The sequence below is a fragment of the Lates calcarifer genome, linkage group LG16_LG22 (assembly GCF_001640805.2).
Source record: "Lates calcarifer isolate ASB-BC8 linkage group LG16_LG22, TLL_Latcal_v3, whole genome shotgun sequence".
In the NCBI taxonomy this organism is placed as follows: Eukaryota; Metazoa; Chordata; class Actinopteri; family Centropomidae; genus Lates; species Lates calcarifer.
Genome location: NC_066848.1, coordinates 2516365 through 2540862, shown reverse-complemented (window position 1 = coordinate 2540862; position 24498 = coordinate 2516365). Strand labels below are relative to the sequence as shown.

The following is a 24498-nucleotide window of genomic DNA, read 5'->3' as shown; positions in this document are numbered from 1 at the left end:
AAATATGTCAAAATAGCATTTTTATAGAAATAATTTATCACACAACCGCTGTCATTCAAGAAAGTTTGCAATTTTAAATAGCTGTCACGGTGAGATGAATAAATTGAACATTTAGGCAGACAAACGTGAGGCAGTGCTGTTTAAATGTGCATGCTCACCAAAACCGGTGATAACCTTTTAAGCCGAAGAGAACATTTTCCTCCGTGCTGCCCATAGCCCGCAGCACACATCAGCAAATATGTGTTTGTTTTTCATCTCAGCAGAGAGCTTATTAAAGTGAACTTGGCAACTTGTTAAGAACCAGGTTGCAGCAAGAATAACATTTCACAGCACCATGGTTCCACAGTGACCACAGCTGAGTTGGATGTTTAACTGGTGTCGATGGGAGAGGCAGCCCTGACCTTTCAGCTGCTCAGTGGGTGGGGGGGTGTTGTTAAAGTTCACTGCAGCAGACTACACATTATTTACTGAATAGATGATGAATAAACAAAACATCTTGTGAGAGAATGCCTTAACAACCAATGTCAGTCTGTCAGTTGGTCAGCCCACTTCTTTGATCCAGACTAAAATATCTCAACAACCAGCAAACGCATTCCAATGAAATTTGGTGCATACATGCATTGTCCAAAAAAGATGAATGCAGCTGACTTAAATGACCACCTGAGATTTCCCCTTCCGTCACCAGCAAATTAACATTTTTGGCTTTTACTGAAATATCTGGACAACTACTGGATGGAATGTCATATAATTTGGTACAGATATTAATGATGGATTAATTAATTCTAATGACTTTGGCGATCAACCGACTTCTTCGTGCTAACATGCTAAATTAAGATGGTGAACATAAAAACATAATGTATAAGCAGAATACCTGCACTGGTGTTGCTGTTTAGCTCCCCACACACCCTCACACAGTGTGTAAGTGTGTGACTAAAATTCTTCTGTCATCTAAGGATACACTACTTTACAGTAGTCAGTGTAATAATAAAAAAACACCACCTCAAGCATCCAATGGGAAAAGCACCTCAAATTTAATGAGATTTCTTGTTATTGAAAACACAGTCAAATGTTTCTGTTATCACTTATGCATATGGTGTAGTCCTTATTTCTGAGTGTCTATGCCAACACCAGAACTTTGCGATACAGCTGGCGTCCTTCACTGGAAAACAAATGTTACTTTCATTATCCAGATGCCAGAGAGAATAATGAAATACTGAAACTCTCTGCCAGAATGTGTGGTGCTATTTGGCTTTTTATGTGTCTCCACTGCATGCTCACTAATGGCCACTCTTAATGCTTTTCCTTTTAATAGTGGAGTTGTTTTCCACACACAGGGGAACGGGATGGACCTAGGACACTGTGTGGCTGCATCTCTTCTAATGAGCAGCAATTTAGCCAGTGCACCAACTAGAGCAGAACAGAGAAAATTAACAAAAAAACATTTCCTTTTGCTCTCACTGTTTTGAATGCCACGACAAAAGAGCAAGACCAGCATTTGTGTGCAAGACAGGAGAGCAAAAACTGAAAGGGAAACGGGAAGAAACACACCCTATGGTCACTGACGAGGCTACTGATGAAGGGCTACATGTGTCCTTGCCAGGATGTCACAGAATACAACGCACTAAGACTGGTGTTGTCCAGTCAGCTACTTTGCTCACTGAACAGACACACAGGGCGGCCCTGTCGAGCGGAAGTGAGGAGCCATTTATAGTACTCTAGAAGGCTGTCCCATAATTAACACTACAAGGTTACCGTCACCAGAAATATCCAATTCCAAATTATGCATGCATGCTTAATTCAAAGAGCAAACAAACACAACGCTGTATGATGTAGGAGATTATCCAATCCTGCTAAATGTGTTTAATTGTTATGCATTATCAGTTTTTGCAGGAGTGTTTCACTCAATAGTCAAGCAAACAAAGCTTCTCCCACAGACAAAGAGAAAGAGCAGAACATGTCTGTGAATGTCTGCAGATAGTATTCATGGCGGGTATAAGATGGAATCCCTGGATATGGTGCGATTTTGCTGCGCTACCAGCTGCAACTAAATGATTACTGACTGCATCTTCTGCCCGGACATACTCACACGATGAGAGAGCTTGAGGGAGGAAGGAGAGGGGAAACACACAGAGGTTTATTCAACATATCAGCAGTCAGGTAATCCGACTGGCAGTGGAATAAGAAGATTAGCAATACACACTGATGAGTGTGAACTCACCAGAAATATTGCTGAGGACTCTGAGTTTAGCTGTGAACCTGGACAGGTTTCTCCACTGGCAACTAGATCACAGACTTAATACAGGAGGATGGAAAGTTAAGTTTTACAAATTTCCTTAGTCCTTTTTATTCACCTTGACATGTTTTAGCAAGAAAAACAAGCATCGTTGGAATAGTTCCTTTTGTTGTTCCTCCTGCTCTAAAGTGTTTGCGTCTGCTGTACTGAATGTGCTTAAGGCAAATTCTTGTTACAATGTCTTTGCAGCTGAATTTTTGTAACTGGTGAAAAGACTGTATTAGCCTGTTAACTGGTGCCTGGATGCATCAAAGATGTGTTCATGTCCATGCCCTCTCATTCATACATGATTTCAAAGTAACTGACAGACAAATCAAACTAAACCAGCAGAAATATATAGTGCATTTTTATACTGGCACCTTTTAGGACACAGTTTTATGTGAGATGCTTGAGTGAAGACAGTGAGGCTACAGGGTGCTGAAAAAAGCACCCTGTTTTTCACAGTGATTAGCAGAGGTGTATCTCTTGCCAGATGACATAGTAAGAGGCATTAAAGATTCATAGACAGGAAATCATCTGTAAATCACTGTTATGATTCCTGCATATTTAATGAAGCCTCATAAGCAGTAAGAACCCTAGGCCTTAGTGTAGAGCCAACACATCTTCTGCTTTATATGGTAATGAACATAGGTGTGCTCAGCAGCCAGCACCTCAGCCTGAAGGCATCATCTTTCACTCAGTCCTCACAAAGCCCCTCAGATGGATGAGAGGCATGCAGGCCTAAATTGAAATGACTGGATAAACAAACCTATCTCTTCCTCGAAGCATCCGTCCTTTTACTAAGCAAACACTCTGCTGCAGCTAACAAAGCCCTCACCATTAGGAAATGGACTGAGGCAAGCAAATTAGGAGAAATTCATTCCAAGCAGTTTTGATGTCTCATAGCCTATTAGTCTACAGTAACCCTCTTAAAGGTTAAGCACAGTGGAAATGGTCTTTTTTTCCAGTCTCTATTGTAAAGAATACCATTATAGCACAGCAACAACAGGGAAGCTGATGGAGTGGGACTGCATCTCATTACCACTGATACAGTAGTAACCAAGGCAACAAGTAGACATGCTGCCCTCCACAATTAATGCACAATTAATCAGTAACAATAACAGTTTCCTGTATGAGTAGTCGTATAAACCGTGGTATAAAACCAACAGAGCTGCAAAATTAGAATTCTAAAAAGGAATTAGATCCAGTCTTGTACATCGCTGGTCTCTGAGGCCAAGTACTGCTTGTTATGAGAACCAGATTTCATGCCAGTTAACCTTCCTGTGTAGGAGGCATGGCTTGGCAAGATTTTTTATTTTGACCTACTGCATGATTGTAGCAGCTAAAGTCCTCTAACTTTGTAAATCAACTGCAATATGTTTTTATTCCCCCAGGGATACAGAAAGGGGCAAGTCAGTTCACCAGATGGAGAGAATTATTTTCTAACTTTCTAACCTTTCCGGGAAAACATAGCGAACATGGTCTGTCACTTTATTCTGGCAATGTCACCTTCTCACAGTTTCACTGTTTCATACCTGAAAGCTGACCAATATGACCATCACTCAGTGACACTTCCAATATAGGTGATGAATAAGGGGTGACATTTACTGTGATCCATGTTTCCATCATCCAAATGTACACAGGTGTCACAGGCTTTCTTTTTTTTAATGTTTTGGTTAGTGCTGTGTGATTATTGCCATTGTGACCCAGGAATATATACAGCTAAGGATTCCATTGATTAACACCATTTCAGCCAAAGATTGCCACATGCACCTTAATCTCTTACCGTGCAGGAGAATCTGGAAGATCAACAGTTCTGCAGGTACTTTTGAGAGGAGCCACACCAACAAACAGGGAAGAAGTGATGGCACTGAACAGGAGAGAAAAGAAGAGACTGATTAACAACAGATTAATCCAGATACGCTAGTCAGTTAACAGAGGAGATACAGGCAGCAAAACGAGTTGGGGAATTAGGGCAGGAGTACCCATCTCAAAATAAAACATCCTGAATTCTGGGCCAGATGACTGGACACTGAAAATTTTAGACAACTTTGAAAAAGAACCAAACCACACACTGTTAACAAAATTGTCTCTGAGACATGCATCTGTTCACACTAAATGAGTAGACAGCAAAAAAGTGAGTTTTCATAATAAGAAAATCCTGTTGGGTCCTTACATAGTCACATCCTCTAATCCTCTGCACAGTACAACATGTCTGAAATCCTACAAAAAACTGAGACAAACAGCCAGATTCACCTCACTGTGACCTTGTCGCTCATTGGCTTTTCTCCATTTTTGGCATAAATCTGTGATCCCCACACACCATGAGTTGTTCTTAGATGTTGAGTCAATATCAGAGACTATCAGATCTGCCTGCAAATGCACTGAGCTGGTTACGTTTGAATCTGTAAACCTCCCTGCTGTAACCAGATAATCTCTGCTGACCATTTGGTCCAGACCAAACCTCTGCTTATTGTTAGGATGGATAAATCTGTGTAAACTGCCCCTGTAGTTGCAAAACATCCTTCATAAAGTTTCCAAAGTTGCATCTTATCTTATTTTGTCTTATACTTAATGTCTTCCGTACCCAATTCCCAGGTAGAGGTGTTACTGTCATTTTTCACAAAGCATTTCACAGAGAAGGAGACAACAGTAGCATCAGCATCCTGAAGGTGTCCCTGGATGGCCCATGTGTTCCCAGTCCCAATGAAGCCAGGTTGCTGTCTTTCTTGATGGGGAATCTTATCCAGGCCAGCTGCAGCCCCTCTCCTCAGCCGGGCGCCTCATGGGTTTGGCAGAGTGGCAGTGCCAATGCCCATCAGTGCTGAACATCAGTCACTGCATGCCCCAGATTCACACATCATCTTCACTTCAGAGGGCTGGCCGACTGCTTCTACGCCTGTGAGTGTGCGAATATCTGTGAGTGTGTGTGTGCATAAAATTAGCTAACCGAGGCAATTAGAGATTTCATGAATATCATTTTGTGTGAAAAAGGCCAGACACAAACAAACCTGATACATTTCTGCATCCTGAATAATGTGAAGGCGATGCGGTTATCTTTTTTTGAGGTGAGAAGGCGATTTCATCTGTGAACTCACAGTGTTGCTAGTCCATAAACATTCATTTCCTGTTTATCTCATGATGCACAAAACATACAGATTACACAGACAGAGCCAGAGAACGCCCTCCCAATTCTGAAAAATCATTTCTATTACACTGCTGTAAGAGTTTGAGCAAATCTCTAAGTTTGCTAACAGCCATCTAATGGAGAAAATCACAGACTGGGATGCATACTATCTTCTATCAAAATGTCAGAAATCTCCTCTTTGAAGGTATTCTACTGACACACAAACCATACCATGGTGTCCTTAGTGGAAGAAAATACTTTGACAAACTTATCATCACAAACTCTTCAGAGGAAAAATATAGGCTTCATCTGTGATTCATCCACTGCAACCAAGCAAAGGGACTGAAAGCCAATTAAATAGATAAAATGAATAAATAAGGAAAGAAGGGAGACAGTTTAAATACTTATCCTGTCTGTTGATTTCTTTTGCTCAACACATCTCTGTTTAGAAGTGATGTGTGGCTTCCTTTGTTGATCTTAAAATACATTTCTTGGATGCCATCCTTACTTTTTTCTTTTGCTGCTTTGTTTCAAAAAAGTACATATTTTCAGCAACAATAGTTCATAGTTTATATATAATTCATAATTGTTTTAAATGTATAGGTCTCATGCCATGTGATGTTTACCTTCAATTCTGGTTAAGCCTAAGAGAAACAGCTTCAGGGAGCCTTGGGGCAGTGGAGCTGCTGGGCTTAAACGAAGCACTCCTCTTTCAGGGATAGATACTTTTGAGACAGTTTTTGTGCCTCGGGCAAGATGAGACTTTGTTGTAAGTTTATTAAAATAGTAAGTAATCAGTAATCTTTGGCTCTTTGTAGTCATGCTAGGTGAGTGAGTACCATTAAATATGCGGTAGACTCTCCATTGTGGTGTTATTTAACATCTCAGCTCAACTGTTTCCTGGATCAGCTGAATTCATGACCATATTTTCCAGCAGCTTCTTATCCTAAAAAATAGTGGCAGTTACTTGAGAATGCATAAATGAGGTCCATGTGTCTTCGTGACTGTAAATCTGAGCGACTGTGGTGCAAAAAATTGCAGTGACCATTGTAATTTCAAGGATGTGATAGGACTCGTTGATTCTGGCTTTCACAATTCAGTTCTTCAGTTAAAGATATATTTATTTCTGCTGCCTTGCTGGCCATGAGAAGATTTAGACACATAAATCTTACCTATCAAAGCAGTATGATACGAACCAGTACATTACAGTACGCAGTGACCTGAAAAAAATGTAAAGCCTTTCTAGGCCCAAATTCTCTGTGAAAATAACCTGCCATCTCAAACTCATTATCAGTGCACTGATAAAGTCTGACAGGGAGGTTATTTCACCTATCCACCATTATACTATCATCACACACTGTCTCAACCAACATGTGGTTGATGTAGGAGTATTTTTAGCACAACTTCAAGAGCATACCACCATACCTTTCACCACACATATTGTTTGAGGAACCTGTGGAATTAGAGGGAATATGTAATGGGCAATACAATTTTTATCTTTCTTTCAGAAGGTATCACGAGAAGGTTGATACCACTCTCAGGTCTGTATGGTAAATATAAAGCTACAATAAGGAGATGATTAGCTTACCTTAGCCTGGGCACATGATGGAAGCTAGCTAGTGTCATTGTTTCCTGGCAGTGTCACAGTAGGGAGAAACGTACTTCTACTCATCCCTGGCTCAGTAGTAGTAGATAAGTGAGATCTATTCCAGCCAATCATGGCGTTCGCGCTCATGCACGTGAGGTGGGAGGTTATAAAAAAGAGCAGTGGGCGCGAGAGTGGCGGAAATTGCGGTGCACGGAATTGCCACGGAGCTAAGATGGAGTAATGACAAACAAACAACCAAAGAGGAAACGGACAGAGGAATATAAATTACAAAGAATGGCTATGAGGACCCGTGTCAACACTGGTGCGGCTTTCCAGCGGCGGAGAGACCTCCGGGAGCTGAAAGGCCTGAAAATAGACGCGGAAGTTGCACCGTTTCTGCTCGACAGGTGGGTAGCATTAGTTTTGCTGTGTTTCACAGAGCCACTCGGGCGGTATTAGTGTTTTTTTGTGTTTGTTCTTGGTGTTTTATTACTCAGAGTCGGAGAGATGTGAGTGTTGCTGTCGGCAGTGTGCTAGCTCTTAGAGACCGTGTCGTCCGCTCGGCATGTTCGCTTCGCGGCAGCCAAGTTTGCTTTCATAGACACAATGACCTGAAAACAAAAGTTTGCGATCGCTAACTTGCTAGCTTTGACTCCGTTATGTTGCGGTTGTTGTGTTTGTGTGTGTGCCGATACTTTGATGACGTATTTTATTTGATCATAGGGAGTTTGATCAAAGCGACGCGCTCGGTTCCGCCATTTTCCTCCTCGGTCACTCAGAGCGGGTTTCCATGGCGATGTACGTCCGCGAGTTGGAGGGGCGGAGCTATTTACACTAAACATTACGTGACATTTGTGCATTCTAAAATACCTATAGTCTTGACACATGACTGTTAGATTTTAGTTAAACTTCTAGAGGAAATCCAGCACCTAGTCATTATGTTTCACAGCAACAAGTAGTAGGAGGTGACAGCATACATCACAAACTGTGATTGAGGTGATGATTCACAGGGAATTGGTAAAAATATCTTTTTTTTTTGTCAGATCTCAGTGCTGATGTTTGACTGAAAGCTCAGTGTGACAGTGGGGGAAAAAAACAGGATGATGAGACATGCAGGTTTGTAACCTGTGATGAGCTATTGTAGCTGTTGAATTATTAATGTCCTGCTTTCTTTTAAGAGGCAGATGGTGTTAACCATAGCAAACTAGTTATTCTTTACAGCTTCATTTCCTCATTCCTTTCCCTGTTGCGTACTGGCAGGTGGACGGAGAGACACAAAGACGTGCATGAGTGTTCACTCAGCCAACAATATGCATATGTGTGAGCATGCACACGGACGTGCACACTGTATCCCCAGAGTCTGGGTGTCTGTAAATAGGTTGACAGGTAATCCCGTGGTTTCTAATGTTCCTCGAGTCATTCAGCTGGAACAGATTGAATTTCAGGGCTTTTGCCACATGGCTTTTTACTGACTGCCACCTGTACCTTTTAGGAGATCTCTAATTTTACTTTGCTCTGTGGTGATCATAGATTAATATTTGAAAACCTGAGACTGGGTTGTAAATGTTCCATGAATACATAAATCGATGTGTGGCAATAGCTAACACCAAGTAAGCACAGGGATTCCTCACAGGATGAAATGCTGTTAGAGCCAAGTTCAGCAAATTTAATGTCAACCTAAATAACCCAAATATTAAAAGAACATATAAATATTAGAAAAGTGCAATTCTTTAATTTTGACCTGATGTTAGAAAGGTTTTTTTTTTCCTTCCAATTTCTCCTCAGAGCATGTAGCAAATATAGATGACTGCAGATGTTGTGGCAGCTGGTGTATCGAATGTGAAAGAGATAACCAACTCTGCTACGAGGATTTGAATTCTAATTTAACATACAATATCTCCACAGTGAATATAGTTGTTCAGGACTGGATTGGGTTGCCTGCATGGGTTTGTGTGCCATATCAGCATTATCAGTCAGGTCTACCATCCTGCTTGATGTGGCTCCGTAGTGCTTGGTTATCATGAAATATTTATTTATTCTACACTGGGCTTTTCTCTGCTCACTTCAGCACAAGTCTACAAGCTTGTTGTTGGAGATTTCAAAAGACCTGCCACGCCACATCAACATGAAATTCTGCTGTAGAGTTTCATATTTGCATGAAAGCACAAGGCACACACGCGCGCGCACGCACACACACACACACACACACACACACACACACACACACTACAAACAGAGTCATCAGAAAGAGGAATCCTGCCAAGTGTCATCAGTCATGGTGTTTAGATGAGGGAGGGGTGTGGTGGGGTGGAGCTGAGATAAACTCTTCTTCTTCCCTGTGGCACCTCCATCCCACAGGTCTGCAGATGGCAGATAAGTCGATATGTCAGTGGTGTTGATAAAACTTTTACCCTCAACACAGATTTAAAGAAACTGATCTGGGAGAGACCATGTCTGTAAAAATGAGTCATCTTACATGTATTTAAAAAATACGTTACCTGATGTCTATCACTCAGGATCTCAAAAAATATACACTAGGTGTTCCAGCCTGTGAAGGTGCCAGTCATGTGTCAGCTGCGGATATAAATTACCTGCTATCATTTTCTCTCCCTAGAATCATAATTTATAATTTTGTGCTGTCGGCTAAGTTGGTATCACATTGGCAGATGTGTCATTTTGAAATGCAGCTCTGAAAATAAATCATCACTATTTGCAAAATGAACAGCTATAAAAATGTAGATTATTTTCTCAACAAAATGTTGTCTGATTTTATTTCATGAGGCACAGGAGCAGAGAAAACTGTACAACCAGGAACATACAGTTTGAGCTTTGAGGACTTTGACTTTTCATACAATTTGGCAAAAATCCATAAATCACTAAAAATCATTTTCAGTTTTGTTACAGCATTACTGTTACACCTTCCAGTCAATATAGCCTGATTACAAGCTAAGGTTGTACAGCATCAGGATCAATATGCTCATATTACAAACAAACACTCGATATTCTCACTCTCTGTTATGTGCACTCACACATACTGTAGAGCATTCATGTGTAACTCTAAGGTGTATCTGGCCAATATGGTAGCATGAAGGTCCATCAGAATTCCATGCTCACCTTTTCTTTAATATAACATGCGGTCAGTTTCTTTATATGCTGCATAATTTAGTCTATCAATCAATTAGACATGTGGCTTTAGTCAGCATAAATATAAGGTATCCAGAACAACAACACAGCAATCTTTTCAAATCTAGTTTAACAGGATATTGACTCATAATAGCCTTAAGCTCCATCAAGTTTTTTCTACACATCCTTAACCCAGATACCTAAAAATGAAGAAGGCAAAGTCCAGATTTAAGAGTTGTGTAATGAGCTTAATTTTGATGGGCAACATGAAAACATGTTTCTACCTACATCTCTAAGAACCATTTTATATTGAAATGCATGTGTGAGCAGCCAGCTGTATGAGCCACGGCAGAGCTTTCTGTTCAGAGTCCCAGCAGGCTCTGCCACTCCTCTGGTCCTTCCTTTCTTGAAAGTGCTCACAAGTAGGTCAGTAGCTGTTAGCATAATGCAGCTCACCTGTGGCTGCTGGACCTGGTGCAGAGCAGATAATTTGGGTAATCCTTTAGCTCTCCTCTGGGATGTTTCCCAGTGGCCTCAGCTGTAGGAGAGAGCACTGTCTGTCTGTGGTGCTGATGATGTTGGTTCACTGCAGTAGTTCTATACATTGATTTTCACTTCTTTTTTTTAAAGTTTAGATGAGTTGCTTTTTATAGGTTACCAACCACAGTAAAATGTTTACTACATGGTAAAAAAGCTCTAAATGACAACGGTTTGTGAAATCTCGGTGAAGCTGTTGGAAATTATAACTTTTACACTTTGGGAAGTTTGTGAAAGGTTAAAAGTGCCAAGCATCAAAGTTCAGCTGTGCTGACAGTGCAGACCAGGTTTGTTCTCTCGATGCTTCACTTAGCTCTCCTCACACTTCAGCCATCAATAATGGCCATGAAACAGCAGCGGCAAAGAGGAGGATATAACAAGGTCCTTCCAAGTGAGTCTAAGCCTGCCCATTCAACAGGGAATACCAGCTTTGTACAAAACTGCAAGAGCAGATTTAAACTGCTGAACTGTTTACATTGAGAGTTTCAGACATTTCACCAGAACAAAAACAGAATTATCTAACTGGCCTTGGATTACAGCCTTAGGAAAACATAATACACCCCTCATAAAGTCCTTATTATTTCAGATGAAAAGTTACCGTATTTACAGTTTTCACATTAACACACACAAAGGAAATAGAACAGAATACAGTGACAGAGACAAGGATCGACACAGAGGAGCCAATATGAAAGTAATGAGAGTAAATAGAATAATAGAATAAAAGGTTTTTTCTTTTCATAGTAGTTTAGGCAGCAAACAGCGATGTCAAAGGAGAAAGCAGAGATACTAGGATTGCAGTTTTGAACAGTTACACAAGATCTTATTCAGCTCATACTGAGGCATAAAATTAAACACCTCTTACACAAACAGCAAAACATCTCCATCTCATACCAGTCCAGACATCTCCTCTAGATAAACAATTCCCATGGCACTGAATGTAACACAGCAGCATTTAAGTGTTTTTATTCTTGTGTGTTTTTATTTGTTTGTATTGGTCTTGAGTGGATAAGCAGTCGGTGCACTCACCAGCCTTCATTATGAAGCAAAGGAACAGCATCTTTGACCTTCCAGGAGTAAAAACTGATCTTGACTGATATTTACAGGATTTGAATTGATATTTCTCAGCTGACATATCGACTGATCAGACCATACAGCAGATGTATACAGTAGATGTAGATCTGTATACAGTAGAGGAGCATAAAGTTGAGCACTGGAAAAGAAAAGTTCATGAAGTTTCTCCGACTCCCTCTTATAATTATTTGACAGTGTTCCCTTGTAGAAAAGCTTCCGTTCTTACATTCAAGTGTGTTTGTCCTTTGCTAACTTTTGACTATGCCAAGTCTCTGAATGATGTGGATCAATTCCTCCCTGTGAGCAAGCCAAACCAGAGTGCAATCAGCACTTAGCATTTAAGAAACGAGAGAATAAGACTGCCACTCACTTTGCCAACAATTCCTTGAGGGTTTATACTCATTGTTGCACTTTGACAGAATTGTGGTTTGTGTATTAATGAGGCAGACATGGCAGAAATAACGGAGTTCCGCAATATAGCACAGTACCCTGAGGAATTTACAGGAGCATGAAAGGTACATCTACAGCTGTCTGCTCATCGCTATTGATCTATTATGAATGCCAGGTTCCACCTCAGCTGTGATTCATGTTCAGACGGAGATTTATTGTGCATGCTACCTTACATACATGCAGTTTTTCTAACAATATAAAATACAGGAGGAGACTTTTCAACTTAGAGAATATTATCACAATACATACTGGATTTTTAATAGTCTGTTCAAATCAACAGATAGACTTGCAGGCCTTCACAAAACATAATGGAAATTATCACCTACAGTGTGAAGATCTGAATCAGATTTTTGTAATCACAGAGTAACAGTGTAAATATGTGAACAACACGTCACCTTTACAAGAAATGTTTTATTTCAGTTACGACTTTTGCTTGTTTTTTTTCCTCAGCTCTTTCAATACACCTCCACAGATCTAAAAGATCCATCTCACATTCTTTGGCTGATTCATTAATTATGAGCCAATCTGATGACTCCTTTATTTGCCACTTGCTTCAGAATCCAGATCCATTCATTATTCAGAAATGTCGCATTTTGTAAAAAACGACACCAAATTAGCAGAGTTGAAGAGAAAAAAAGTATTTATTATTTAAAGCTTCATTGTAATGAAACAATTCCTCACCACAGCTACGTTATCACTCACTGCAGTGTAGGGAAGTTTCCCTCTCCTGTAACTCCAAATGAGTCTAAGGTGTGATTGTGACAAACCTGATGAATTGCATTTAACCTGTGATTGTGTTAACTCAGTGTAGTAACAACCAAACGTCTTGCAAATAAACACATAGACAGACGGAGGGCAAGCCTAGTCTACCTCCTCCTTCTAGAGAGAGCTCCTCCATTAACATTTTGGCAGCTTTCAGAAAATAAAACCAAAGGCTTTTGTAGAAAGTTTTCTGTGCAAGTCTGATGCTGTTAGTCCGGTGTCCACTAATGGTTCAGTATCTCGTCAGCATCTACAAAATCTAATTACCATGTTAACGATCCCGATTTCCTCATGATGTCAACTAATGTGACCACAGGTTCATGAAATCTGTTTAAATACCGCTCTGAAAACACTGATCGTGATGGAGTGTCGTGTGCATTGTCTTGAAGGGTATTGCAATGTTAAGTGATATTAGATGCCAGCTGCATGTTGATGCATTAGATCCAGGTTGATTTGACTGCCATAATGGCACTACTCATCCAGAGGCGGGGAGTTACCCTTGACAGGAAAACAATATGGATGTTTTGAGGGATGATACACTTGCCTTTGACTGAGCACTCTAATCATTCACACACTGAGGGGAAACTATAGCTTCTATTTCCAAGGCAAACAAATGTGTGACTGACAGGCAGCTCATTGTTGCTGTATCAAATGTTAGTCTTCCACACTGCTAAACAAGAACTGTATTTTGTGCATAATTTACCCCAGTAGCACACATGAACTCGGCGCATGCTTTCTTGTAAGTGAGAGTTGCTGTATGTGTAATTGCTGCTGTGTGGGTGTTTTTACTGTTGTGTGAGCACTTAATGTGCCTTGAAACTACAATGTCTTCCACCTAGCAGGAGCACAAACTCTCAGGAAATATTATGTCATTTTAACGATTCAGTGTCAACTCCAAATAAAGTAAAAGTGATATTTCCAAGGTGCAGAAAAATGTTGGGACAATTGAGGAGCATTAATTCTAAAAGCCACATGCACCGATCAGCCACAACATTAAAACCCCTGACAGGTGGAGTGAATAACACTGATTATCATTACAAAGTTCTGCAGGGAAACCTTGGGTCCTGACAGTCATCTGGATGTTACTCTGACATGACCCACCCACCTGAACATTGTTGCAGACCAAGCATCTGTCTGTGGTTTTACTGTTGTGGCAGTGTATAGCCTCAAGTGTGAGGCTCTCTCAAGGCTCTCTACGCAGGACAACTTTCTCTGCTTATTACAGAAGTGGCTGCTGCGGCACTCCTGAGTCTGATTGGATGGGTTGTTACCAGACATCAGACATTACTCTAAAGTTTTCCATCAGCCGTGTGTGTATTTGAAAGATTTTTTTTCCCTTCTTCTTTCTTTTACGTTTGCCTACCTTGAGGCCTTGTGCTCTTTACAAATGCCATCACACTTTAATAAGCTTTGAAAAAGACACGTAATCACAGTGGCTTAGCACTGCACTGAAGGCAGATGTCTGAGAGCAAAAACTTTATTGATCTGTTGTGTCTTTGTCTTGTTATTCAGAGGGAATAATTTTCATGAGTAACAAGGCCACAAGGGTTAATAGGTCTGCATGGAAACATTCAGGGATTCAGTTTTGAGTCCTTCAAAATAACTGAATTACTGAAGTTTTTTGACCACTGTTCCTTTAAATTCTTAGTTATTTCTTGATCGTGCTAACAGACAGACAGATGAGTTTGAATGGGAGGATGCATTGACTTTGGCTTGCTATCACTTTAATTTTTAATTATGTGTTTTAAAACTAACACTCTAAAGTTGTTTTTGGTCCTTTTTTAAGTATCATTGTGAACATGTTAGCATTCTGACAATAGCATTTAGCTCCTTTAGAGCCTCACATTCTAGCATAGCTGTAGCCTCTTCATGTTAGTTTATATAAATACTTAGTGTTTTGAGCTTTTAGTGTTTTGAGTTGATGCTGAGTTGTAAGTAGATTTTCAAAGGTCAAGAAATATCTAAAAATATAAAGATATATTGTACCAAAATCTAAATCAGCTCTCAGGAGTTGCCCCTGCCAGCAGCCTGATGAAATCCTACTGATATGAAAAGCAACAGGCAGTCTTAAGCATACACACGTTTATTGGAAACTCTCTAAACAAGAGTGCAACACAACTGATGCAGAAAAGTACAACACACACTTAGAACAGAGTTACATTCACACACACACACCCTCAGCTGTCTCAATAGCACGATGCAGTCTGACAGCAGGAACGCTGAAGCATAAATTCACTGAACCGAACTTGGGATATAGCTCGTTCAAATGTCTTCTGCTGCATAATGTGAGGCTGTTAATTTGCATATAATAAGGAATAATGTTGTAACACCTACGATCTGATTACAGGATGAAATTATTTTTTAATATAAACATCCTCAAACCTTGGTGTGTTTCCAATGATGTGTTGAATCGATGTGAAGTGGTTCAGAGTTCCTGTCACAACAGCAAACACAGGCTCCGACGATCACACTTAGACAAGATACATTAGGCTCCTTTGTTTTCTTCACGGACACATTTCACACAGCTGCAGTCCTTTATTGTACATAAAGTATATAAACAGCAAAACACAGCTCAAAGTGTTCTCAAGGCCAGACATGCTTATTCATAGAAAACAGTCTTTTCTCACAAATGGAACAGGCATGCCATGAACAAAGTTTCTTAAGTCTTACACTCGTTTTTTCTTCAGACATCTATTCATTATAACTGATAATAATTTTATTATTATTCAATATTTTTTAGTTACTTTTATCCCCTCAGTCCTTGAGAGGGTGAATGACTGAAAAAAAATCACTTGCACTAGTTGCCCTTGAGCATCTGATCTGAAAAAACAGAAATATGTATTGTCATTTTTTTTTCTCTCTGTAGAAAATGATTAAACTTTTATTTCAAAATGACACATCCATTGTTTGAAAAAAAGTGACGTCTACTGCTACAAAAGTATGTATAGCACCAAATTAAAACAAATCATGGAATTATTTGAAGGATTCTGGGAAACATAAATCCTTAAAAAGCAAAAATACTCGTACAGACATGATTTCTGAACAACACTTTTTTTCCAATATACACTGTACCATCTAATAGGAGAAAACTGAATGACGAAGTACAAACATCAGGCTGCCAAGTCAGGCAAATGCAAGTCTATGGAACATTATGCATCTCTGTCACAATCATTTGATCCCCAAATCTGCCTCTAGATGTCAAAATCTGACAGTCACAGATCTCACGCCCCACGCTGAAAGACTCTGTAGAACAAGTTTCTCTCCAGTCAACTCTCAGAGTCTCTTCAAGTCCCGTCACAGGGTCTGATGTGCAGAGTCGAGCACCTCCTCCCTCTAGTGAAATGTTCATTCTTTGTAATGTTTCATTTTGATATTGCACTGGAGTGGGATAGGCCTTGTCAAAACCTGCACACACACACACACACACACAGACACACACACAATTTTAAGAAGCTGCCAATGGGTTGCATTAGTGATGGAGGCTTAATTGAGGCTGATTTTAACAAATGATATTTAAAAGAACTGAATGTAGAGAAGCTTCTGTTGTCTTTTCTTGTGCCATGAGTCCAGTTGTGCCCAGAATGAAGCAAACAGCAGCTGAAGGTGCAGCTGCTTCAACTGATGCTTTTTACAAACGTGTGGTCTTTTGACAGTGGAGACAGACAAATGTAAAAATAGGTGAGACTAACATAATGTCAAGATAATAAAGTTACAAAATAGCCCCCTACATTTGGCTTGGTACTCCTTTCATATCATGCTGTTTTGATGGGCTACCTCCTGTTTTCCTTCTTATGTAGCTGGGTTGGGTTGGCGGGAGGCTGAGATTGCACTTTCCCATTAATGTCACAGCAATGGCAAAAAGACATGGTAACCAAGGCAACAAAATTATCCATCATTTCTAACAAAACTTGTAAGAGGCTACAAATTGCTTTGTTGATGAGAGGGAACCAGTTATCTGGCTATGTGTCATCACTCTTAATAAAGCATAACAGGGTGCATCCAACCCAAGCAGAAAAAAGCTACAAATCTTTGGTGTCTGCTTCGTTTTAACACAGCATCACTAAATTAAGGCTGGAAATATTAATAAATAGCAGAGCATTAATGGATGAATAATACATCAAAATGGCTGTCTCTGGTTCAGGCCCGTCATCTGCTGAATGCTAGACTGTCTATTTGTGGGGCTGCAGTGGGCTGAAAGCCATTTGCAATGCTTGGACAGTCTGTGGGGCACCACATACAGTCCTAATGTCCTCATAAGCAGTGGTGGCCGACCTCCCTTAATGAGGATTAATGCAGGATCAGATTGGAGTTTGTTCCTGTTCGACACACTTCCACCACACCATGCCCACCTGCCTGTTATTGATTGCCCTTATTGAGCTACAATTTGGGTCTGTGTCCCCATGCAACCCCTGGGAACGTGTGTTAAATTCAGGGCTTGTGAAAAATAAAGTTGGATGGTGACAAGGTGAGGAAGAGGAATGAGGGAGGGGTGATAATTCAGGCTTGTGTGGGAACACTATACTACAAGAGAATGGGGAGAAATGGAATAATAAAAAACGGGGGAAGGTAGAGGAGTTAGTTTAGAGGGGTTGGGGAACATTGACTATTGCCCTTGACACAGACCAGTGCTTTTCTCCTAGAGTGTATTGGTTCTATATTTATCATCATGTTGCTATGGACATCCAGAAATTATTAAAAGCAGAAAAGGTATGAATCTAGAGTATTGCCCCAGGTCCCTCAACACATTGGCACCCTCTGAAAACACAGTGTACATATGAAAGTCTAACTCAAACATACAGAGTGTCAGTGGATTTTCTGGCACTAGTTCCTATCAAATTCCATCATTTGTCCATAACTGTAACATCTAACATACAATATCGATATAGTTTGATTTTATGGTTTGATTGCTGTGACATTTCATGGGATTTCTCGTGTCTCCACCCAACTTGCTGTCCCACAGCCAAACATCGAATACATACTCCAGCATAAAACAAGCTGACAGCCACTTTTCTTAAGGAAAAAATTTCCAGCAAAAACTGACAATATTTTCATCTTCTTCTTCACAGCCATTAGTGAGACTTGTTTCCTCAGGTTTTCAACATGTTTCTCTCTCTTCCCTCTCAGTGGTGATGTCCCATATTCTTGGTTCCTCTCATACATCACATCTAAATATAGACTTTCACGGCTGCTGAGCAAGAACCAGATATAAAAAAATAAACACAAAAGAATGTAGGTGTCACCGAGACTGGGTGTAGCGGTATGGAGATGGGGGCGAGGCATGTTACTGTCCACTGGAATGTATACAAGAGCCAGTCAGTCACTGGGAATGGGGAGGTGGACTCGGTGGCTTGGTGAGGGTGTTGGGGGGAGTCTCGGTGGTGGCCACTAGTCATACTGGCCCTTCAGTCAAGCCCTCCAGGGGAAGGGTGGTGGCATTGTCAGTGGGCTGCGGGTCGTCCTGGGGATGCGAGGGCGCGTGGGCGGCGGCAGCCAGACTGGCATAAGGCAGGTGGCAGTCCATGTGCAGAAAGGGTGGGTAGTGCTGGCGGTAGCAGATGTACGCAAACAGCAACCCGATCACTCCTCCAACAAAGGCGTCTGTAAAGTCACAAAAACACATATATTTTAAGGTGTGCATCTATATTTAATTTTAGCCCATGTGGAGGCAGAAAAATACCACCTGCTCTTAGAATGAACACAATTAATTAAGCGTTGCTGTATGTGCTGTGGTGTTTCATTGAGCACTGATCATGCCTGGTTAGTTTAGAGGTTGATGAGAGTAAAGTGAAAGGTAAAATGATGAATCTGTTCTGCTGAGTACTTGCCTCTGGACATGCTGTCTCTGTCACTTTGTCATCTGTGCTGAGCAGTTTGGTATTATACCTGCCCCCCCTTTAAGCTACAATACATCATATAATATCACACTGCCATGCTGAGTATTAAGCCTATATTGCTGCTTATAGATCAAAATGACATGACCAGCTGAATTAGAGGCTTCCATAATATCAAAATCATATTTTTCCATATAGATACCCCTTTATTTTCTGCTTCTGGGTGAAATGAAATCTAGTATAACACTGATTTCCACCATTCAAGAACTTTACAATGCATGAGCTTTCCCTGTGAACGTTTCATTGACTCCTGTCGACTGAATTTAATAGACTGTGATTTGATGCAATATATTAGTTTGGTGGCCTCATTGAGGTTGTGATTGGAAGGCCAGTTTTTTACCCCTGGAGGAGAGAGCACGTCTCCAAAGTGCAAAGGGATAGTGAGAATATTAGTATCCATCAAGCATGGCTCAGCAGCTAAGCTAATGGAGGCTCCCAGCTTGTGTTTACACTCAGTGCAGATTGGGGCCCCTCAAGTTTAATGGGCTGCACTATTGCTGATCTCCCAGTAGACTGCAGAGAGGGAGGAGAAAATGTGTGTAGAGCTGAAATACTAAGAGCTCTCTGAGAGTGGTCAGCTGGTCTGTAACTACTGGATGTTTTGTGTTTTTGATGTAAATAAATCCTGGTTGTTAAAAGAGTTGTCTTTTTTGTAGCTGCCCTGCTCACCAGGAGCATATGGCTTTATAAAACTAATTAACACATAAGACAGAGCTGTCATCACATTACCACATATTCTCTCCCACACCCCACCCACATATGCATTCCCTTCCCTCCCAGTCTCCCTCCAGTTCAGAACAGATATGAAAAACTGAAGCTTGTAATTATCATTTTCTTCCCAGGCTGCTGAATTAAATGCCACCTCACTGTCATCTGAGGCAGTTTTCAGGAAATCAAAACCTGTCATTATGCTGTAGCTGACAGAAAACAGTCGTAGAAGATGCAATTTTCAGTCTGGGGAAAAAAGCAGCCAGCTCAGATTCACTGTACATTCGTATATTTTGTTGGCCTTCCTCAGTTTGTCAACCATTCTGATTAAGTTAAAAATGTGTGTGATTAAAGCAGTACAGCTGTTTGAAATGAACATCACCCAGAGTCTGCTTTATGAATTATCTGCATAATAATTCTAAGAGTGCCTTGAGCCAGGTGTGATTGAAACAGACTTCTGCACAGCAATCCTTCTCAGGCTGACACAAGCAGATTTAACACTGCATAATTTAAGAATACACAGCATTTATTTGACAATAATTTTGATGAATGCAGGAAAATTAAATTAATTCAGTCTTGTATCTGAGCTGTTAGGCAGACCTTGCCAGTGGTGTTTGTAGTCACAGGTCCGGGACAATGCAATCATCATAGCGCTGTAGAGAGGCAACACCATAGCACAGAGACGCCAGCTACGCCCCCGACCCTGATCTGTGAAACACTGCAGCTTCCCCGCCAGGTAGAAGGAGGTGAAGCCAAGACCAGAGAACGCAACTAGCAGGAAGAGAAGTGGGCAGACAAAGAGAGAGAAGAGAAGGAGATCAAAACTGAACATTATATTCAGCATTCAGATTAAAAAACTCTTAAACTTAATTATCTCTGTGACAAATCTTCCTGTTCATCAGCTAAGACGTAAACTGCCTCTTGTAAAAGTCAGTTACGCTGCATGATGGACAAGTCTGCAACAGGTGAAAACAAAATCATCAATAAAATGGAGTGTCATACAAAAAGCATTTCAGACAGAAAAACATAACGAGGAAGGCAGATGGGAGTTTTGCAGCATGTCCACTGCCACCCACTCGCGGGTAAGCTTCAGGTAACTTCAGTCTGTTAGGAAAATACCTCCACACTAAATTCACTGTGTGCGACAGGTGCTGGAGAGCAGGTGAAGGCAAACAGACAACCACATCTACACACATACAAAGCACAGCCCACACATCAAAGGAGCCTTATTTAGCAATATGCATACTCTTGCAAAGTGTGTATGTGGAATCATTGTGCATCCCTGAGCCAATACACAGTAAAAAATTAGGTTCCTAATGACTGGTTCTTATGCAAACACTGCCTAACAAAGATAAGAGGGGGCTATGTCAGTCCCAGAGTATACCACATCTCACGATTAGTAGAGAGTTGATAATACATGGCTGATGCATAATATTCAGTTGGTTCAACAGCTCTCCTCTGTACAGGCCCACCACTGCCCTGACAGCCTGAGGTCACAGTGAAAAGAACCCCCCTGTCCAGGAACAAATGTGCTGCTGGCTGTGCTGTGCTGAAGGGGGTCTGTGTCGTAGTTGATGGTGGTTAGTGTTAGAGAAACAGTGGTGGTCTAATTGTATGAATTAAAGGTTGTGTGATGGAGCTGTAAAAGGTGGTGCTGAGACAGGGTCATTAGTTTACCGCTACAGTGGGCCAAACAGCACACATCAGCACCCATCAGCTGCCCATTTGTCACTCAACCCACAAACCGGCCGAGAATACTAAGGACGGAGGGACACGTGTGTAGCCTGTAGATGGAGAGGAAGAATGGTGGAAAGAGAAGCAGAAGCAGAAAGTCCAGCTGTCACAGTTCTTGTCCTGCTGTCAGGGAGCAAGAGTTGGTGCCATTTAAAAACTCAGCATTTTCCATTAAGCAGTTTACACCAGTATATTGGGTGGGCTGATATTTTATATAAAATAGTCATACAGTGTCAACCACCTCGAAAATGAATCATATACTGTAGTTCTCTTGATTGCATTTTTTCAGTAATATTTCCTCCCATACTGAGCTCTTTAGAGGGAGGGAGTGAGTGTAGTGTGGGACTTGTGTGCAGTGTACTGTATGTTTTGTTGTTGTTGCTGCACAGCCAATCGGTTAATATTGATGTACACTGATGAGCCAAAACATTGTACAACTCTCACTGGAGCTACAGCTTACTGCACAACATTGGAAATGAACTGAGCACCGGGCACTGATGTTTAGTAGTATAATTTTCAATATCTTAGTTACACCTGGAAGCATATTAATATTTCCTAATCAGCACTAGAACCAAAGTGCAGCTGAGGTTGATGAGAGTTTCATGAGTATTGCAGGTATTTGGTCATAAATCAAAGTTTTGTTTGGACCTGATGATGGCACTGGATGAAAAGCCAGGGCTTCATTTGAATTTATCCTTGAACAACCTTGAATATCAGTACTGTGCAATAGTTGTTAAGGTATTTCACTCACCAGAAATGTCAACATGCTGGCGGTGCTAGAGAAAAAGTGAGGCGATATATCCTCTAGTGATGTTAGTACAAAATTTCATGGCAATCCATCCAATAATCAGCATGGCTAAAAACAGAAGCTGACATTAAATCAAATGCTCATATTGCTGACTGTATGAGCCCCTCAGGTGGCCTCTACAACTTCAGCTGCTAGAAACCATATGGTAGTTTACGTGGTAAGATTCAATTTGGCCAATGGGTCCCTTTTAACCACTAAAGTTTTAAAGTAGACCAGTACTCGATATCCTTTTAGAAACTGAATTCACAAAGGGCTAGATTAATTAAGTTGATAAATTCAGCCAGTTAAAGAAATCCATATGGAGAGCAGGGAAAATATGAAATATACTAAGAATTAATTGACACCCTGTGGTATATAAAATCCTGCTTATATTCATCCTCACCTCCCACACAGTGCACCACATGGGTTTTACAGACAGCGACACATTACTTTCATACTGGTTCAGTTCATCAGTGCGATCCTTCTGTTTGGAGGTTATGAACAAACCATCTGAGATCCTCAGCCTCCTCATCCCTCAATGCTCATCCATCTCACTTCTGAGTGACCTCTCCACATTTCAAACCACACAGCAGCTCACACCATTCATTTTAATAGCTCTAACCATAGCTAAGACGATTACATTACTCATTTGGAAAGACAGGACTAAATTGTCCATGAACCACGGAGCCAGTCTGCTGACTGAACATTTTAATTTAAGAAAGCTCAGAGCAGTTTTACACGAGAAAACAACACATTTCCAAAATACCTTTTTACAGTCTCTGCAGTGCCTATCCCTCGTCACTGATGAATTAACTGTAATTTTGTAACACTGGAAGAAAACACTTTATTAATCACAATGTGCATCTATATTGTTTGATAACATAATAATCTACATTGCTCTATGTGTTTTGCCCACTTTGTTCCTTCTCTTCATCTGCATTGATCATCCAACTTATTTCAGTACACGAAACAAAGCTCAGTGTCCAGCAGGGACCCAGTTTACTGCTACTGCCTTCTATCATTATTCATTGAGAGAGATGGGAGCTGGAACTCATCCAAGCAGCTTTCAGAGGAAGACAGGGAAACACCCAGGACAGGTCAACAAACCCTCAGAGGATGAACATTTATTCACCCACAGTCACAGTTACACTGGACTGGAGGGAACCACAGGCACACAGTGAGGACTATAGAGCAGAAATGTGGGCGTAGGTATATTACTTCAAATACTAGCTACTGTATCTGCAGCTTTAATTAAAAACTAGGTCATTATTAGTTAATAGACTGTCTGGTTTCAGACTCTAAGAAACGACTAAAAATCTATTTCAATCTATGTGCAAATTTTTCTGAGTGTGGTGCTTCCATGGCAATGTAAGTGGTAACCAAGACAGAAAAATATGAAGTAACTGTACACTGAGACTGTATACAATATTTAGTTAGGTCCTCTGTTGACTTGTTTAAAAACTATAAAACATATTAGATTTGCCAATTAAACCAAACAAGTTTGAAGTGATTAAATGTATCATAAGGAAAAACGGTGTATCATAGTAGTAAATGTGCATGCATTATTTCTATACTGCATACAACCAGTATGTTTGCAGACACACTGAGACAACATCTTGAGGATTACAGTAATAGAAATGCTTTGGTGAGATGCATAATACATGAACAGGGACAGCGAGTATGTGTCTCCCACACACATCCAAAGAGACGCACGTTTCTACATATCAAATTAGCATAATTAACTAAGCCAATATATTTGCAGCGGTAGGCTTATACAGCGAATACTAGGTATACCCAATAACTACTGAAGGATGCTCCTCAAGAGGCAGCAAGAGACCCTGAAAGGCCAGAGGACAGAGAGGGCGCTAACAAAGGGAAAAACATCATGGTAATGAATCCACATCATGCATTTTAAAAACCTTGATAAGTAATGCCCTGGAGACCCAACAAAGATGCCTAATGAGAGTGATGAGTGCAGTGCAGCTGCTTTTTAATCTTCAAAATAAGCACAAGGTTTGTTCAGACGTTGTATGTGAAGAAGAACTTTTTAACAGGAGGGAGGAGAGGTTCTGTGAACATAGACGGAGACAGGCAGAGAACTCAGAACAAGATGTGATTAATAACACTGTAAGTCCATGTGTATATAAGTACATTATAAAGGCTTATCAAACCTCTTGCTGGGTGAGCTGACCATGGAGGCATGTGTTGTATTAACTCCATCTAAAATAGACTGTCATACTGAGTATTGCAAATATCACAGCTTAATGAGCTTTAAGGGAGCCAGACACAGTAGGCTGCTACTTTGGAATCTTTATTTGTATTTTGGGGAAACTAATTGCTGGGAACATACAGAGGATACAGAGTCTTGATTAACATTTTGATGTTTTCTGTCCACTGTAAAAACTTGTTACCATCTAGTCTCCAACCTGCAGAAGTGGACATATGTCA

At 40.7% G+C, this 24498-nt stretch overlaps 1 protein-coding gene across 1 annotated transcript in view; it reads right to left on the bottom strand.

Moving 5' to 3' along the window:
• Positions 1–14911: 14911 nt before the first annotated feature.
• plpp4 (phospholipid phosphatase 4) overlaps positions 14912–24498 on the bottom strand; it is a 39934-nt gene continuing 30347 nt past the window's right edge. Inside the window, exons 6-7 of the mRNA XM_018686485.2 lie at positions 20130–20300; positions 14912–18528 (exon numbers count right to left, since the gene is read on the bottom strand). Coding sequence (XP_018542001.1) covers positions 18320–18528; positions 20130–20300 — 380 coding nt within the window. The 3' untranslated portion in view covers positions 14912–18319. The remainder of the gene's footprint in view (positions 18529–20129; positions 20301–24498) is intronic.